Source organism: Ostrinia furnacalis, unplaced genomic scaffold, assembly GCF_004193835.3.
Source record: "Ostrinia furnacalis isolate ACB-3 unplaced genomic scaffold, ASM419383v2 OfSCF3507, whole genome shotgun sequence".
Taxonomy (NCBI): Eukaryota; Metazoa; Arthropoda; class Insecta; order Lepidoptera; family Crambidae; genus Ostrinia; species Ostrinia furnacalis.
In genome coordinates, this window is record NW_021133746.1 from 23,468 (window position 1) to 38,987 (window position 15,520).

A 15,520-nucleotide genomic window follows, 5' to 3' on the forward strand; every position below is an offset into this window, starting at 1 on the left:
TGTTTACGCTCTTGGCCTATTGATTGGGCCTTGTGCGAGTAGCTAACATAAATCATTGGATTCTATTGACCAGGCTTTTGACCCTGGTTATTTAGTACACAGGAGTTGCGGTGGTGGGAATGACGAGTTCTTACTGTTTTATTGTCGTTTCTAACTAGGGGATTATAAAATCAAAATGTCAGCATTATTTTTGAATTTGAAATTACGGATCGACAGTAGGTAGTTGTTATTTTGTGCTTGTGATTTACATGAAGTAAATAAAACAAAGATATAATTTCGTGATAACTCTTCATTTATTTGTATTGTCAGTTATGTGTTTATCTCACAATATTTGCAGACATTACTAAGAGCATATACAAATTGTATGACCGATATTTATTTAAATGACTCACATATTTATAAAATGTACAATATAATCTCATTCGTTTTGAACTTAGTTAAATATTTACAAAATATTAGATCTGATAAAATTGTATACAATATCTATAATTTTTAGATTACAGTTGATATAAATACATAAAAAATAATAAGAGCAACGATATTTACATTATTATAATGATTATCAGGTCATTGTTTATTCGTCTTCATTCCTGCTGCGTGGTTACTCTTGGGTATAACTGGAACAAAAGATAATAATATAATTTTAGACAAGTTGATTTTGAATGTTAACGAGATGAAACAATTCGTTGCGGATCCAGTGACAGTTTAACTTTTCCCCTGGGACTAACATAACTTTCATTGGTTGGGTTTATTAGGTAATACATTTCGATGCGGATCAATGACAGTTTAATTTCCCCTTTGAACGAATTTGACCTTCATTGGTAGGTTTATTGGCGGTCAAGCTGTAAATCCTAGCTACACAGGGAGTTGCAGCGGTGGGTATGAGAGGTGGAAATAGTCCCGTTTTGGGATAACTAGGCTTCCACCATCTTACCTACTGTCGCCATCACAGCATTGTTAGGTTGCGGCACTTAGAGATAACTGAGTAAAGCTCGCTACCTTCAGACTGATCATTGTGGATGAGCTTACTCCGAACAAATTTCTAAGCACTTTGTCGTTGCCAAGGTGGTAGTGCCCACCACTTGCGCTCGGCGTCGTCGCCTTTCCGTAGGGTTATTTGAACCTTTGTTCGACACCTGTGGGAAAGGGTCTCCCCGGATACTTTGGGAACAAAAAGGGAATATTCTCTTACCCCGAGCAAGTTCTGAGCACGTAGCTCTCACGCGCGCTGTCGTCGCGGCACCACCACCACTCGCGCTCGGCGTCGTCGCGTCATCATCATAAATTACTTGAAGCTTGATTTGGCATCTATGGGGCCTTCCCCATTCCCCACACACCCTGGAAGACCCCTAGATCTACCCGTTCTGCTTCTATAGTCTGGTCCGGGAGCACGTAGAATTTTGTCCAATGACCCCAAGCTACCCATCCTTATCGCTCGCGCGTAATTATGTTGCTATCGCGCTCGCACACTCACTGCGGGTGCTAGTCGCACAGTCCCGACAGCAATATGCTCACGGACCGGGCTTTATCTGCTTCTACCGCTTACCCCGAGCAAGTTTCTCGGCACGTAGCACTCGCGCGCGCTCTCGTCGCGGCACCACCACCACTTTTGACCGCCTTTGTGGTCTAGTGGTATGGCCATTTGACTCAGACCCAGAGGAACAGTTAGTCATGTGCATGTGGATTGAGTGATCCTTGCTTCAATCTTAACAAAAATCGAGGAAGTTTTACTTAAAATATGTTAAAACATTGCGATGAAGTTTAAAAATTTGTTAAACCTAAGATAAAAATGTTATGGCCAATAAATAGGAGCACTCATACCGCACGCTTTAAGAAAACGTCAACATGTTTATTTCAGAAAATAAAGCCTTTCCACTTCTTTTTATAGTATTGAAAAATTGTTAAGAATATGTTAAAACTATTAACAAATTCAGAAATTCCTTGCACGTCCCGTTCCAAAGTTATGACGATTATTTAGGATCACTCACACCGCACACGGGCCGTATGAGTGCTCTTCAAAATAATGACTTTTTATTAATAAATACGTTTTATTTCTGTTGGGAAATGTGTGCAAACTGACGAGCGAATTTGTTAAAGAATAAGTGTGACAAAACTTAAAAGCTGAAGGAAGAAATTAACCTTTATTCTTTCCTCCAATATGCCGTGTGAGTGATCCTTACTTTTACCTCTATCTGCTCATATGTAGTTCGTAGGCAGACTGAGATAGTATCTAAAATTGTTAATTGTTTTTAACAATTATTTGGCATATATTTTGCTTTTATTAAGGTCATAATTTAAGAAATATCAGGCTTAGATGATTCCTAAAGGAAAATGTTGATTAGGGTACGTATGATTTTTTATTTTGAGAGACTGTTTCGATTCATCAGAAGTTTACATGTGAGATTTAATAATATTATTTTATCGTATTTTATAGTCCAACCAAAAAAAAAAAGTTTTGTTGAGAAATTTGTAATTTATTTAAATAAAACCGTGAGTATCTTTCTCAATTCATATTACAAGTCAAATTTGAATTCAATCCTATAAACAATTGTAATGTTTCTTTATTTCTATCATTCAAGATGTAGGGGTAAACCACTAAAACTCGCGCTACTGCCGACCGCGGCGACGGACGCCCCCCGCGAGTTTTAGCGGAGGCCCCTAAACCTACTACATATTAGATTGCATTGGTTTTGCATTGTCACGTCTGACGAATCGGAACAGTCTCACAAAATAAAAAATCATATGTACCCTAATCAACATTTTCCTTTAGGAATCATCTAAGCCTGATATTTCTTAAATTATGACCTTAATAAAAGCAAAATATATGCCAAATAATTGTTAAAAACAATTAACAATTTTAGATACTATCTCAGTCTGCCTACGAACTACATATGAGCAGATAGAGGTAAAAGTAAGGATCACTCACACGGCATATTGGAGGAAAGAATAAAGGTTAATTTCTTCCTTCAGCTTTTAAGTTTTGTCACACTTATTCTTTAACAAATTCGCTCGTCAGTTTGCACACATTTCCCAACAGAAATAAAACGTATTTATTAATAAAAAGTCATTATTTTGAAGAGCACTCATACGGCCCGTGTGCGGTGTGAGTGATCCTAAATAATCGTCATAACTTTGGAACGGGACGTGCAAGGAATTTCTGAATTTGTTAATAGTTTTAACATATTCTTAACAATTTTTCAATACTATAAAAAGAAGTGGAAAGGCTTTATTTTCTGAAATAAACATGTTGACGTTTTCTTAAAGCGTGCGGTATGAGTGCTCCTATTTATTGGCCATAACATTTTTATCTTAGGTTTAACAAATTTTTAAACTTCATCGCAATGTTTTAACATATTTTAAGTAAAACTTCCTCGATTTTTGTTAAGATTGAAGCAAGGATCACTCAATCCACATGCACATCAGTTAGTCTAGAGATTTGTGGATAATAAAATCAAAGTAAACATACCCCGAGAAAGTTTCTAGGCACGTAGCCCTCTCGCGCGCTATCGTCACGGCACTGCCACCACCCTCGACCGCCTCTGCGGTCTAGTGGTACCCTGCGGGACCCCTAGCCTTCCTGGGTGTGTTGGAACAAAAGGTGGGAATATTCTCTTACCCCGAGCAAGTTCCTAGGCACGTATCCTTCGCGCGCGCTGTCGTCGCGGCACCACCACCACTCGCGCTCGGCGTCGTCGCCCTTCCTTAGCACGTGCAGGCGCGCGCCGCCCGCGAACGACAGCTCGTCTGCGCGCGCCTTGTACTTACCCGTGTTTGGTGACTATGGGAGGGGTGTGGTGGAAACTAGAGGTGGGAATAGTCCCTTACCTGGAGCAAGTTTCTGGGCACGTAGCACTCACAAGCCATCTCATCTAGGCACCACTACCATGGATTACTTGAATATTTATTTGACACCTATAGGGAAAGGGGGCTCCTCTGATGTGTTGGGAACAAGAAGAGGGAATAGTCTCTTACCCTGAGCAAGTTTTTGTGCGCGTAGCTCTCGCGCCCGCCTCGCCCGATCCTTTGTTTATCACCTATTGGGAAGGAATCTCCCCGGGTGTGATGGGAAAGATAGATGGGAATAGTCACCCCGAGCAAGTTCTGAGCACGTAGCTCTCGCGCGCGTTATCATCACGACACCACGCTCCAAGCACTCCGCGAGGATATCCATCCAGGTTACTTGTACCTTTGGCACCTGAGGGAAGGCGGCTTCCCGGGTATGTTGGGAAGGAAAAATGGCAATAGTCTCTTAACCTGAGCAGGTTTCTGGGTATGTAGCTTTCGCACCCGCCTCGTTGCATCACCACCATAGGTTACTTGAATGAAGCTTTGTTTGGGACCCACGGGGAAGAAGTCTCCCCGGGTGTATTGGGAACAAAAGGTGGGAATATTCTCTCACCCCGAGCAAGTTTCTGGGCACGTATCCTTCACGCGCGCTATCATCGCGGCACCACCACCACTCGCGCTCGGCGTCGTCGCCCTTCCTTAGCACGTGCAGGCGCGCGCCGCCCGCGAACGACAGCTCGTCTGCGCGCGCGCCTTGGTACGAGAACACCGCGTACACTAGGCCGTTGTTCATGATGCCGAGCTTCTCTTGGACGCCTGTAATTTGAAATATTGACCATGTTTAGATATCGCCATCTAAAGTACGGCCAACTAGCAGCGATACAAAAGGTCGACACGGCTGTCGAGTTGACAATATATTATCTCTTCCCATCTTGTGTATTTGTCGTAATGTCTCGTTCTCCCGCCAAAATATGTCGACGTCAGACGGGTTCACCCATGACATTAGGTTTGTTTACATTTGGTATCGCTTCTCGTTGGCCGTACTTTATTTAGTACTAAATTACAGCTTCCGCGAAACCAAGGCGTGCAGCTCGCGTCGGCGATGGCGATCAATATGATGCATAGGTCGCCGCGACCAATGGCAGGACGCGTTGATGTGAACTTGTCCCTACAAATTTATACGCCACATCTTATCGCCATTGTCATCGCGCACGCAGCCTGCACGTATTAGTTTAGCTGAACCTTAAGCTAAGCTTGTGCTATGGGAGGGACTCTTGATCTCAAGATCTTGATCTTGTTAGTGGAGCAATTTCCCTCGACTCTCCCTCTCGAATGCCAGCAAATTCAACTCTCTACGACATTTAATTTACAAAATTCAAATCGTTTATTGCATGTCACATTACAATTAGCGCTCCTGCACACGACGCCGCCGCCGCGCATTTGCACTGTTTATACGCGCCGCATGAAGCCCGCTGCCGAGCCGCCGCCGCGCCGCCGCCGCGCCGCTGGCAAAATTATGCTTTGATGGCGCGTTGGCGGCGCGGCGGCGGGCTTTACTCGGCGCGTATGAACAGTGTAGGGGCACGGCGACGGCGCGGTAGCAGCGCGATGACGGCGTCGTGTGCAGGAGCGCTTATAGTGGTGTTACAATATACTATTTATTTACTTTCTACCTTTACCATTTCTACCTTCCATTATCTTTTTGTTATAAATATACACTACTCATGCAACAATCTAAGGCAATCAATTGAACATCATTCCCTGTCTATATGACTGGTTGGGCGATTCTCGGGAACAGAAGTAATCAATATCTGACTTACTGTATAGATATTCGGAGCAACCGTCGAAACCCTCCTCGTCCTCTTCGCACTTCTCCGCCGCCGTCTCGTGGTCAGACAGCGTCGTAGCGAATATACACGCACCTGCAAATACAAATTGGGTTGATTTTGTATTATCTTTGTCACATAATTCATAAAAATTTAGTAAACGCAACCCAGGGGACGTGTCAATCTGCAGGCAGTAAGGCTGCCAACCCTATTTTAGTAAAAGAAATGGACCTACTGAAATAAAGACTACAAGTAGTAGCATATAACGGTAGACTCTTAGCACTGAACTACCTATCTAATATTCTGTGACGCTATGTCGCTCTCGACCAAACGACATGCAAATGTAAACAGGCCTGTTAAAAGAACTTCACAGGTTCAAAGTCTTTAGCGTCACATGTGAAGGAAAAAGACCTAAATCTCGTCTTGCTTACCATTATCGACGAGGAAGCGCACCATCGGCAGGTTATTGCAGGAAGCGGCGCAGTGCAGCGGCGTCCAACCATCTGAGTCCTGCGCGTTCACGTCGCAGCCCAGCTCTACCAGGAACCTGAAAATAAGACCGAGGAAATGTTATTAGAAGAGAGTAAAAGAAATCACCATCATCAATTTCAGCCATATGATGTCCACTGCTGAAAGTAGGCCTCCCCCAATGCTTTCCTTGTTGATCGATTGGTAGCGGCCTGCGTCCAGCGCTTCCCTGCTACCTTTATGATGTCGTCGGTACGCGGAAGGTTGCGGAAAAGAAATAATCCTTCAAAATTTCACAAATAGCGTAAATCTTTACATACACCCAAGACAAGGTGTGGACCAGTGAGTACACTGACGACTAATAACGTGGGTCATTACACCATTATCTGCTATGGTCGCCATGTGAAGTGTATGTGTAAGGGTTTCTTTCGTTTAAAAAATAACGGCACTAACGCTCTTATAAAATTTATCAAAATGTTACAGCACATACTATAAAACCCAAGATGGAGCGGGCTATGCTCGGAGTTTCCCTGTGTAATCGAATCAGAATTGAGGAGATCCGCAGGAGAACCAAAGTAACCGATATAGCTCTCGGAATTGCTAAAATCAAGTGGCAGTGGGCGGGGCACATAGCTCGTAGAGACGATGGCCGTTGGGGCAGAAAGGTTCTCGAGTGGCGACCACGGGCTGGAAGACGTAGCGTGGGCAGGCCTCCTACTAGGTGGACCGACGATCTAGTAAAGAATGCGGGCAGCGCAGGACCGTTCATTGTGGCAAACCTTGGGGGGAGGCCTTTGTCCAGCAGTGGACATCATTTGGCTACGAACGAACGTCGAAAGAACATACCATAGTATAGTATTTTACTTACTTAACTATCTCAAAATGCCCAGCGCAGATGGCATTGTGTAAAGCTGTGATTCCTTCGTCGTTCGCTGCACTTGCGTTCTGCACCTGAAATTCGTACAAAAAGCTGTCAAATCCCTGCTTTTTTAGAAGCGAATAAACTGAGAGAGAGAACAGACTGGGATATTTTCTCCGGGACTTCGTCTGCATCGAATGTTTTACATGTGTGTAACCATGTAGAGATCTAATGTGCCCCAATAAATAAGGCTTTAGAATTTAAGAAAAGGACAGAAGCGGCTGTCTAAGAATTATTTGCCAGTGAACGTCCGAAGTCTACACTACCTGCGTCGCCGTTTTCTTGACCAGCTCCAATTCTCCCTCCAGACTTGCATCCAGTAGCAATGCAAGGGGGTCGAAGCTCACTCGCCTCGTGAGCGGCGCCTTGCCGCCCTGCTTCAAGTTGCCCTTCTTTGACCGCCTCAAAACATTCTCAGAGCCCTGAGAATCCTGACCGTTCAAATCCACCGAGCTAATCTGCTCCGCTATATCCACAACGTTGTCTTTGCTATCTTCTTTCTCACTCGCTATTGATATGTTATTATTCAACGCCCGATCCACTTCATCCTTCTTCGTCTTATCTTTCAGGCCGTTCTGCGTTTCCCCTGAATCTAACGTTAGGTGGTCCATTTCTGGGAATAAGAATGCCGGTGGCATTTCTATGCGACGGTTGATGCTGACGCTTATTCCGTTTTTGGCGGAGTTCAGGTTTCGCAGCTTAGGTTGCTCGCTAAGAGGGGGTTTTCGGATGGTGAGAGGACGAGCTTTGATGATCATCTCGTTGCTGCTGCTGCCGTTGCTAGATTCCTTCTGGTTCTGCTGAGGCTCCTCGCTCGATGAGTCGGGGATGGGTATGGTGGGTAGAGTCGAATCCGTGTTTTGGTTGAAACCCGCGTCGTTGTTTGCTGACTGTCGCGGAGGTGTCTGGAAGAGGACACAAAATAACGTGGTTAATAATTTTAACCTTTCAAACTTTTTATCGTTCTCGGAAATCTCTACGAAAATTACAAAATGTGTTGAGTAGGGATCATGACTGTGATAGATCTGAAATAAGGGTTTCAAACATTATGAAGGTGTGATAAATTGCCTTAGTCATCAAAATGTCAACTTCTTAAAATGACAACCGGGATGCAAATTGTCCACTTCTCGAAATTACAACTTCTTAAAATGTCAACTTCGCTAAAAGATAACTTCTCATAATAAAATTGTCTATTTCGGATAAGTATAATAATAATAAATTAGTTTTTCTATAATTTACATTGTAAAAAAAATATTAAAAATAAGAAGGAAATTATAGATAATAATAAATAATAAAATCTCGGCAAACGGGCTAATAGCGAAGAGCTTCGACCAACATCTAAAGAAGCTCTCGCTAGATGGTTGGGTTGGCTCAAGGATCAGATTCAAAAGGCGGTGATCCTCAGCACGGCACGCATTGTCCGGAGGTTCCTCAGCCTGTGACCCTGACCACCGGTAGCCTGGGCCCTGCTCCGCTGCCAGCGGGTTAACTATTTTTAAGATTTTTGTTTTTATAATGTATTTTTATTTTTTTGATAATAATTACATTGTAAAAAGAAAAAATTAAAAATAAGAAAGTAAGATGAATAAAGGAATAATAATAATAAATACACTTTATTGCACACCAAACAAATAACATAACAGAAGAAAAGGAACACACAAGGTACAATTAGGCGGTCTTATCGCTATGAAGCGATCTCTTCCAGACAACCTATGGTGAGGACAGTATTTCGATTATTTGTGGACATTTTGCGTCCCGGTTGTCATTTTGATGACTATACAGGGTGTTTGGTAAATGGGTATATGAGCCGACACTAGCCCATGTTAACATGGGCATATAAATGGTATGGTGAAGTCAGAAATTTGATATCATCATTTTATTTTTTTAAATTTTCATACAAAATAAATTTTATAAAATCCGATTTGTATGAAAAATAAAATAATTAAAATAAAGATATCAATTTTCTGACTTCACCATACCATTTATATGCCNTAAATAGAAAACGAATAGAGGTAACTTTGGGAATTTATTCTATCGAGTCAACTTCATCAAATCGTGTTTCCATCCGTTAATAGCCCTAGAAAATATCCTCAACTATGTCCAATAAAAATCTTAGCCTTTAATTTTACTGTTTAGTACCTCAAAAATGAAAAATGAAAACCAAATTTTCGCCATTTTCTCTGCTACCCGGCCTTAATAAGAAGTCGAAACTAATTAGATGGGGCCGCAGAGGGCCCACAATGAAGCCCAGATTGCATCTTAACTATTTACAATTGGGCGGCGGTGCAGTTCACAGCCCTTGCCGCTGGATCGCTATAAAGATACACACGGCAGATGTTGTTACTTTGTGACATTTAGTCAATCAATGAATTCACCTTTACTTAGATAACTCACCTCTTTTGATGTTTACGGTTGAGAAAAGATTTCCAAATAGGTATGATGATGAAGAAGATCCATCTAAACACTATGGGTGTTTAGATAGATCTTCTTCATCCATCTTACGATGTTCAGGAATAGTTATGATAAGAGCGAGTTTGCAAACAATTTTGGTCTGATGTTATGTCGACACAAGTAACTTTCAGATTGAATTGGGATTATGACTAGAACAGAATCGTAATAAAGTTCTAAGATACCTCAATAAAACCTCGGTAAAGTATTTTTCTTATTTTTTTTATTTTTGCATTTCATTTGCAAATTATATTTTTGTGTGCAAGTTTTGTAAGTTGCAAATAAATGTATCTACACATTTTTGGTTCACTTATGCCCGTTTTCACCATCAATCCCTAATTTTTAAGTGACCCCTTTGAAAACAAAATTCCTGTTAATAAGGGTCAAAAGTCTGTCAAACTCTATAGAAAAAACACCGGTTATCATTATAGTTACGGTTAAAGTTGGTGGTGCAATTCAGCCTTATTGCTTTTCTTTAAGTAATGGGGCATGGACATATAAGTTATGATTTTAATTAAGTTTATTTGTAGTGTAATTTATTTATTTATTTAGGACACCCAATAAGACAGACACAAATGCAAGCAAAGTTTTTATTAGTTGTACTTGCCAGCCTAGCTAGCTAGTAGGTAGAGAGAGCGTTCCAAATTGCGCATCAAAATTTTACAGTATTTCGTAAGTTCGCGTCACATTTATAACAAAATATTAAGAGAGACTCCGATAATATAGGACGAAGAGTTAAAAAAAATGAAAAATAATGACTCTACATAACGTTGAATAAAGTTTACGATGCTTAATAATTTACCTACAATACAAATTATTGTAAAGGTATGGCATGCTGACATAATATGGCGTTAATAGCACCCGTATCTCTGTGCAGTTTAGCCGCATGAGTAAACATCTAGTGGAGTGGTGTAATGGGCGCATCGGATCAGCGAACTCGGCGTTTTGTTCGCGGGCGATTAGGCGACGCAGTAATCGTTGTCCTCAATGGGCTGCTTTATGTTAGAATAGAATAGAATAGAAAGTATTTATNTTTGATATCATCATTTTATTTTTTTAAATTTTCATACAAAATAAATTTTATAAAATCCGATTTGTATGAAAAATAAAATAATTAAAATAAAGATATCAATTTTCTGACTTCACCATACCATTTATATGCCCATGTTAACATGGGCTAGTGTCGGCTCATATACCCATTTACCAAACACCCTGTATAAGCCGATAAATTGTGTGATTTTGTATAATTACAAACGAAATGGCAAAGAAGACATTCATGTCTGCATTATTTACAAGTAAGTTCATTAGTACGTATTCCATCTGCGGCGGTTTTGAAGACTTGGCTCATAGGAATCTCACCTTAATGGTAGGCTTAGGAGGTAAGGCCGGCTTGGGCGACTTGTCGGTGCTGGTGTCGGGCGTGGCCAGCGGCGTGCTGGCGCCCTGCGGCGGCGACAGCAGCAGGCTCTGAGCCGACGCGTTGGAGCCGAAGCCCGCGCTCGCCGACAGCCCCGACGCAGTGTTCCTAATCATCTGGGGTTGGGAAGGCGCCGCGTTACTAGCTACATGACTCGTGACGCTTTGGGTCTGAACGGTCTGTGGCTGGACCGGTTGGATCTTTGTGGAGGATGTCTGGTAAATGGGTGACGGTTTCCCGGAGACCTGAACCGATGTGGGTGCTACACTCGATACGGGTTTCTGGAATGAATGATGATGATTTATGTACAGATGGTGAGCGGGTTAGCTATTATGATACAAGCACGGTTTAGTGAGTGATTGTGATGGGTTATAAGCTGGAACTCACCCCGAATCCTATTGAACTGCTCGCCGTCGTGGTGTTCGTTCCCAAACTCGGTGAGCTACCCTTCAAATTACCCTGTTGACTCTTCCCCGCGCTGCTCTTCGAGTCGTCGTTACTCTGACTATTGTTTTGACTTAATCTAGAATTCTGTGGATATGCATGGTTCTCTTTACCCTCTTGGTTACATCTACTTGACGAGTCAGATTTTTGTAACTGATATGTATGTTCCTGTTGATATGTCTCCATCTGACTCAGAGGCGTCGCTAGACTTTTGTTTACAACAGTCAATGGCGTCGAATGTACAGTCATATGATTTACATTGATGTTCGCTGCGTTTTGATTTTTGTCTTGTACTTCGTTGCTTTTACCGTTGACTTCGGGTTTTTGTTTGCCATTGGTGCTCTGTGGGAATTTCGTGTTGTATGGCAACGTTTGATATTTGGGATCGGATTTGCTAGCTGCGAATTCAGGCAAGAACTCTTGTTCGTTTATCTTGAGTTCCTTCGAGGGTTGGTTGCTGTTCGAACTCGTTGTACTATTCGGACTGTATTGCGGTTGTTTTGAGTAGTCTTGATATTTGTTGAGGTGATCAAACATGCCTTTTTGATCGTAAGCGTTTGTGATGCCCTGTTGAACGTGGTTGTAGTTTATGTTCTCGTGTTTTGGTGGATACTGGCCCTGGTACTGGCTGTTGTCTGGAGGCATATGTGGGTAACCGCCATTGTAGAGCGGGTTCATCATCTGTTTTTGCTGCAGATAATGCGCTTCTTGCTGCGTCATATGAGCTTGCATGTTTTCGGTTTGCGTGTGTTGTTTCAATGGCACGTTGTTTTGTATTACATTTTGCTTCATAGCCTGGAAAGAGAAATGCTCAATTTTAATTTATTTATTAGACAAGTCAGTAATTAGATGAAAGTCAAGAACAAGATGATGATATTAGAAGGAAAAATGTAAACAAGACATAGCTACCAACAAAAAAGAAACAAGGTGATTGTACGTTCGTTTCAGCCAAATGACGTCCACTGCTGGACAAAGGCCTCCCCCAAGGTTTTCCACAATGAACGGTCCTGCGCTGCCCGCATCCAGGCTCTTCCCGCGACCTTTACCAGATCGTCGGTCCACCTAGTAGGAGGCCTGCCCACGCTACGTTTTCCAGCCCGTGGTCGCCACTCGAGAACTTTCCTGCCCCAACGGCCATCGTCTCTACGAGCTATGTGTAGATTGTACGTATCCGAACACAATGAAAACGATTGTAGCAAAAAGTTAAACTTGCAATTGAAGTTAGAATAGAATAGAATAGAAAGTATTTATTTGTCTCAAAACAGGTTTCATTTACAGTTTTTCACAGATACAAAAATTCATAAGAGACAAAAAGGTCTATGACTCAGTGATTGCAGGAGACCCACAAACCCTGTTATTCTGCCATAGCCAAGATATACATAAGTAAATAAATAAATATTAATTTATAGGTACTTAAAATTACAATTTCCTAAAATTACAAATTGCTATGTGAACTTATAATTAGCCAGTGCCAGAGATTGCTCTTGAAGCAGCCAGTTGCGACATCTTTTGCGGAAGGTCGGTAGCGTAAGATCCAATGCGGCGCGAACCGGTGGTGGCAGGTCATTCCAAATTTTTGCAGCGGCAAATCTAAAGCAGCCCCTAGCACTAGCCAATTTTATTTTTGGTATAAGTAGCTGATGCCCCCTGTCTCTAAGCAATCTATTTACATGTTTAGGAAACAGTTTACTCCATAAGTAAGTTGGCATTTTTGTATGATGCAAAGTGTGCAGAAAACATGCATACTTTAATGTGGCTTGTTTGGACATACTGAGAATGTTTTTTTCGATTAAAGTAGGTGTAATATGATGTCTTCTAGGGATAGAAAAACAAAACCGCATGCATGCGTTCTGCACCCTCTGCACGTTCTTAGCAGTTTTTTTATACAAGCAAGGAGTGTAAACAATGTCACAGTATGAAAGGTGCGATAAAACCAAGCTATTACATACCAAAAGCCTGATACTTTTATTAAGATATGCTCTGAATTGGTACATTTTTTTAAGAGCTCCAAAACATTTAGCCATTTTATTACGGATATGCTGCTCAAACTTTAAATTTTCATCAAGTAATAACCCAAGATTGCGAACACAGCCCTCACCAGGAACAACAGTATCACGCACCAAAATATCCGGGCTAATACTCTTGATTTTTTGAACTTGATGTTTTGTACCCAGAGTAATAGTTATACTTTTTTTTGGATTAAGAAAAAGCCCATGGTTTATTGACCAATCCGTAATAGCTCTTAGGTCTTTGTTCAACTTGGCAATAGCGACCCTGACTTCATTTTCGGATGGCGCAGTATGAACATATAATTGACTATCATCCGCGTATAAGTGGAGTTGAGAGTGCTCCACAACATCGACAATGCTCGCTGTGTAAACTGAAAAAAGCGTTGGACCCAGTATTGACCCTTGGATTACGCCTCTCTCCAAGGGCAGCTGCGCTGACATCATCACCTTGCCATCAATATCTGGGCATTGCACTTTCTGATAGCGATCCCGAAAATATGACCGAAACCAGGCACATGCGTCTGCACCAACCCCATATGATTCCAACTTTACTAGTAATGTAGGTATATCTATACAGTCAAAAGCTCGGCTAAAGTCAAGCAATACCAATACTGTACCTCGACCCTTATCCGACTCCGCAAGTATATCATCAGTGATATTCATGAGAGCAGATACCGTGCTATGGTTCTTCCTGAAACCAGACTGTATTGACGGCAAAATATTGTTTGTTTCTAGGAATGATACCAGTTGCATTTTAACGCATTTTTCAACTACTTTTGATAGGGCAGGAAGTATATTAATGGGTCTCAGGTCAGAATAACTTTCTGGGTTCGATGTTTTCGGGATTGGCGTTACGATGGCACATTTCCAGGCATCAGGAAAAATGCCTTCAGTCAGGGACTTGTTTACTATAGCAAGTATCGCTCCCATTGAATACGGAAGCGTCAAATATAACATAAGCATGGAAATCCCGTCACAACCCTTAGAGTTTGACGATGCCGATAAGGTAATTATTTTGTTGACAGTTGTCTCGTTGGCCATTGCAAAGTGAAGCTTGGCGCCAGCACATCTATGTGCTGACCCACTTGCTTGGGTCTCGTGTAAGACGGTTTGTTTAGGTGGCAAACTATTCAAAAAATATGAGTTAAGGGCATCGGGATCTGCGAGATGCCTAGGCACCGAATTTTCATTTTTACCNTTGTTAATTGGCGATAATTGTGCGCGCGCACATAAGTCACGGCAAGATGGCCGCGCGGACGCAGTAATCGCGTTCGTGGAAGCCCGCGCCGCGCCGCCCGCATACAGATTGCGCCCCGCAAAAACGCTCCGCCGCCGCAATTAGAGGTCCCGGCCCGCGCCCCCGCCGCCTTCCCTGCCCCTCACTGCCCCGCCCATAGGGTTGACGACTTTTTGGGCGATTTTGGGAGATAATAGTCGGTCGTGGTTTAGCACACAGAAAGCGTAATCCGTTCAAAATAACAGTCTTTAACTTGAACTTCGTGATCACTTTTCTTAAAACTTTATCAGCGTTAAGTTCGGGGACTATTCCCACAACTCGATCCTACCGCTACCGCTGCAACTCCTTTGTACCCATCTACAATGGAGGTTTGTCTTTTGTTTTGTACTACTTGCATCACGGTGTAAAAGTATTAACAAATTGTTACTTTCTGTTACGTGGTTAATTTTAGGCGTAATGGGATGTCCAAATTTTCTCCTTTTGGAATGTGCTAGTGCAATCTGCATTTCATATTCTAGATCAGAATCATCGTCGAAATACGTGTGGCACCGACGGAGACTCGTAGGAAAATATATTTTTTTTTAATAAATTTATCGTAGCTTAGCCGTGTGTGACGCGCTTGATACATTACACGATGTATTTCATTACGCGTTACACTCGTCTGGCCCCGAATTCAAGAGGTGGAGGAGGTTTCCCACCAGGTGGCATTAAAAAAATTCACCCTGTATTAAATACTATCGATATCTAAAGACATACATTTTTCTAACCAAAAACTCTAAAGACGCGTCGTTTATTGTCTGTCACAGAAAAACTATCGCGCGCATCCCTGTTTCAAAAACCGGGATAAAAACTATATGTACTATGTCCTTTCCCAGGACTCAAACTATCTTTATGCCTTTCATCAAAATCGGTTCAGTGGTTTAGGCCTGAAAGCAAGACAGACAGAGTTACTTTCGTATTTATAAT

At 42.1% G+C, this 15,520-nt stretch overlaps 1 protein-coding gene across 1 annotated transcript; it reads right to left on the reverse strand.

The window, feature by feature from the left end:
* Window positions 1-271: 271 nt before the first annotated feature.
* On the reverse strand, window positions 272-14,070 carry LOC114357843 (apoptosis-stimulating of p53 protein 1-like). The gene is made up of 9 exons (XM_028311628.1): window positions 13,924-14,070; window positions 11,252-12,118; window positions 10,807-11,145; window positions 7,266-7,904; window positions 6,949-7,031; window positions 6,044-6,159; window positions 5,607-5,708; window positions 4,400-4,602; window positions 272-617 (listed from the first exon to the last, which is right to left on the reverse strand). Exons 1-9 carry the CDS (start codon window positions 14,068-14,070, stop codon window positions 585-587), a joined length of 2,529 nt encoding a protein of 842 aa, XP_028167429.1. The 3' UTR covers window positions 272-584.
* Between the last annotated feature and the right edge of the window lie 1,450 nt (window positions 14,071-15,520).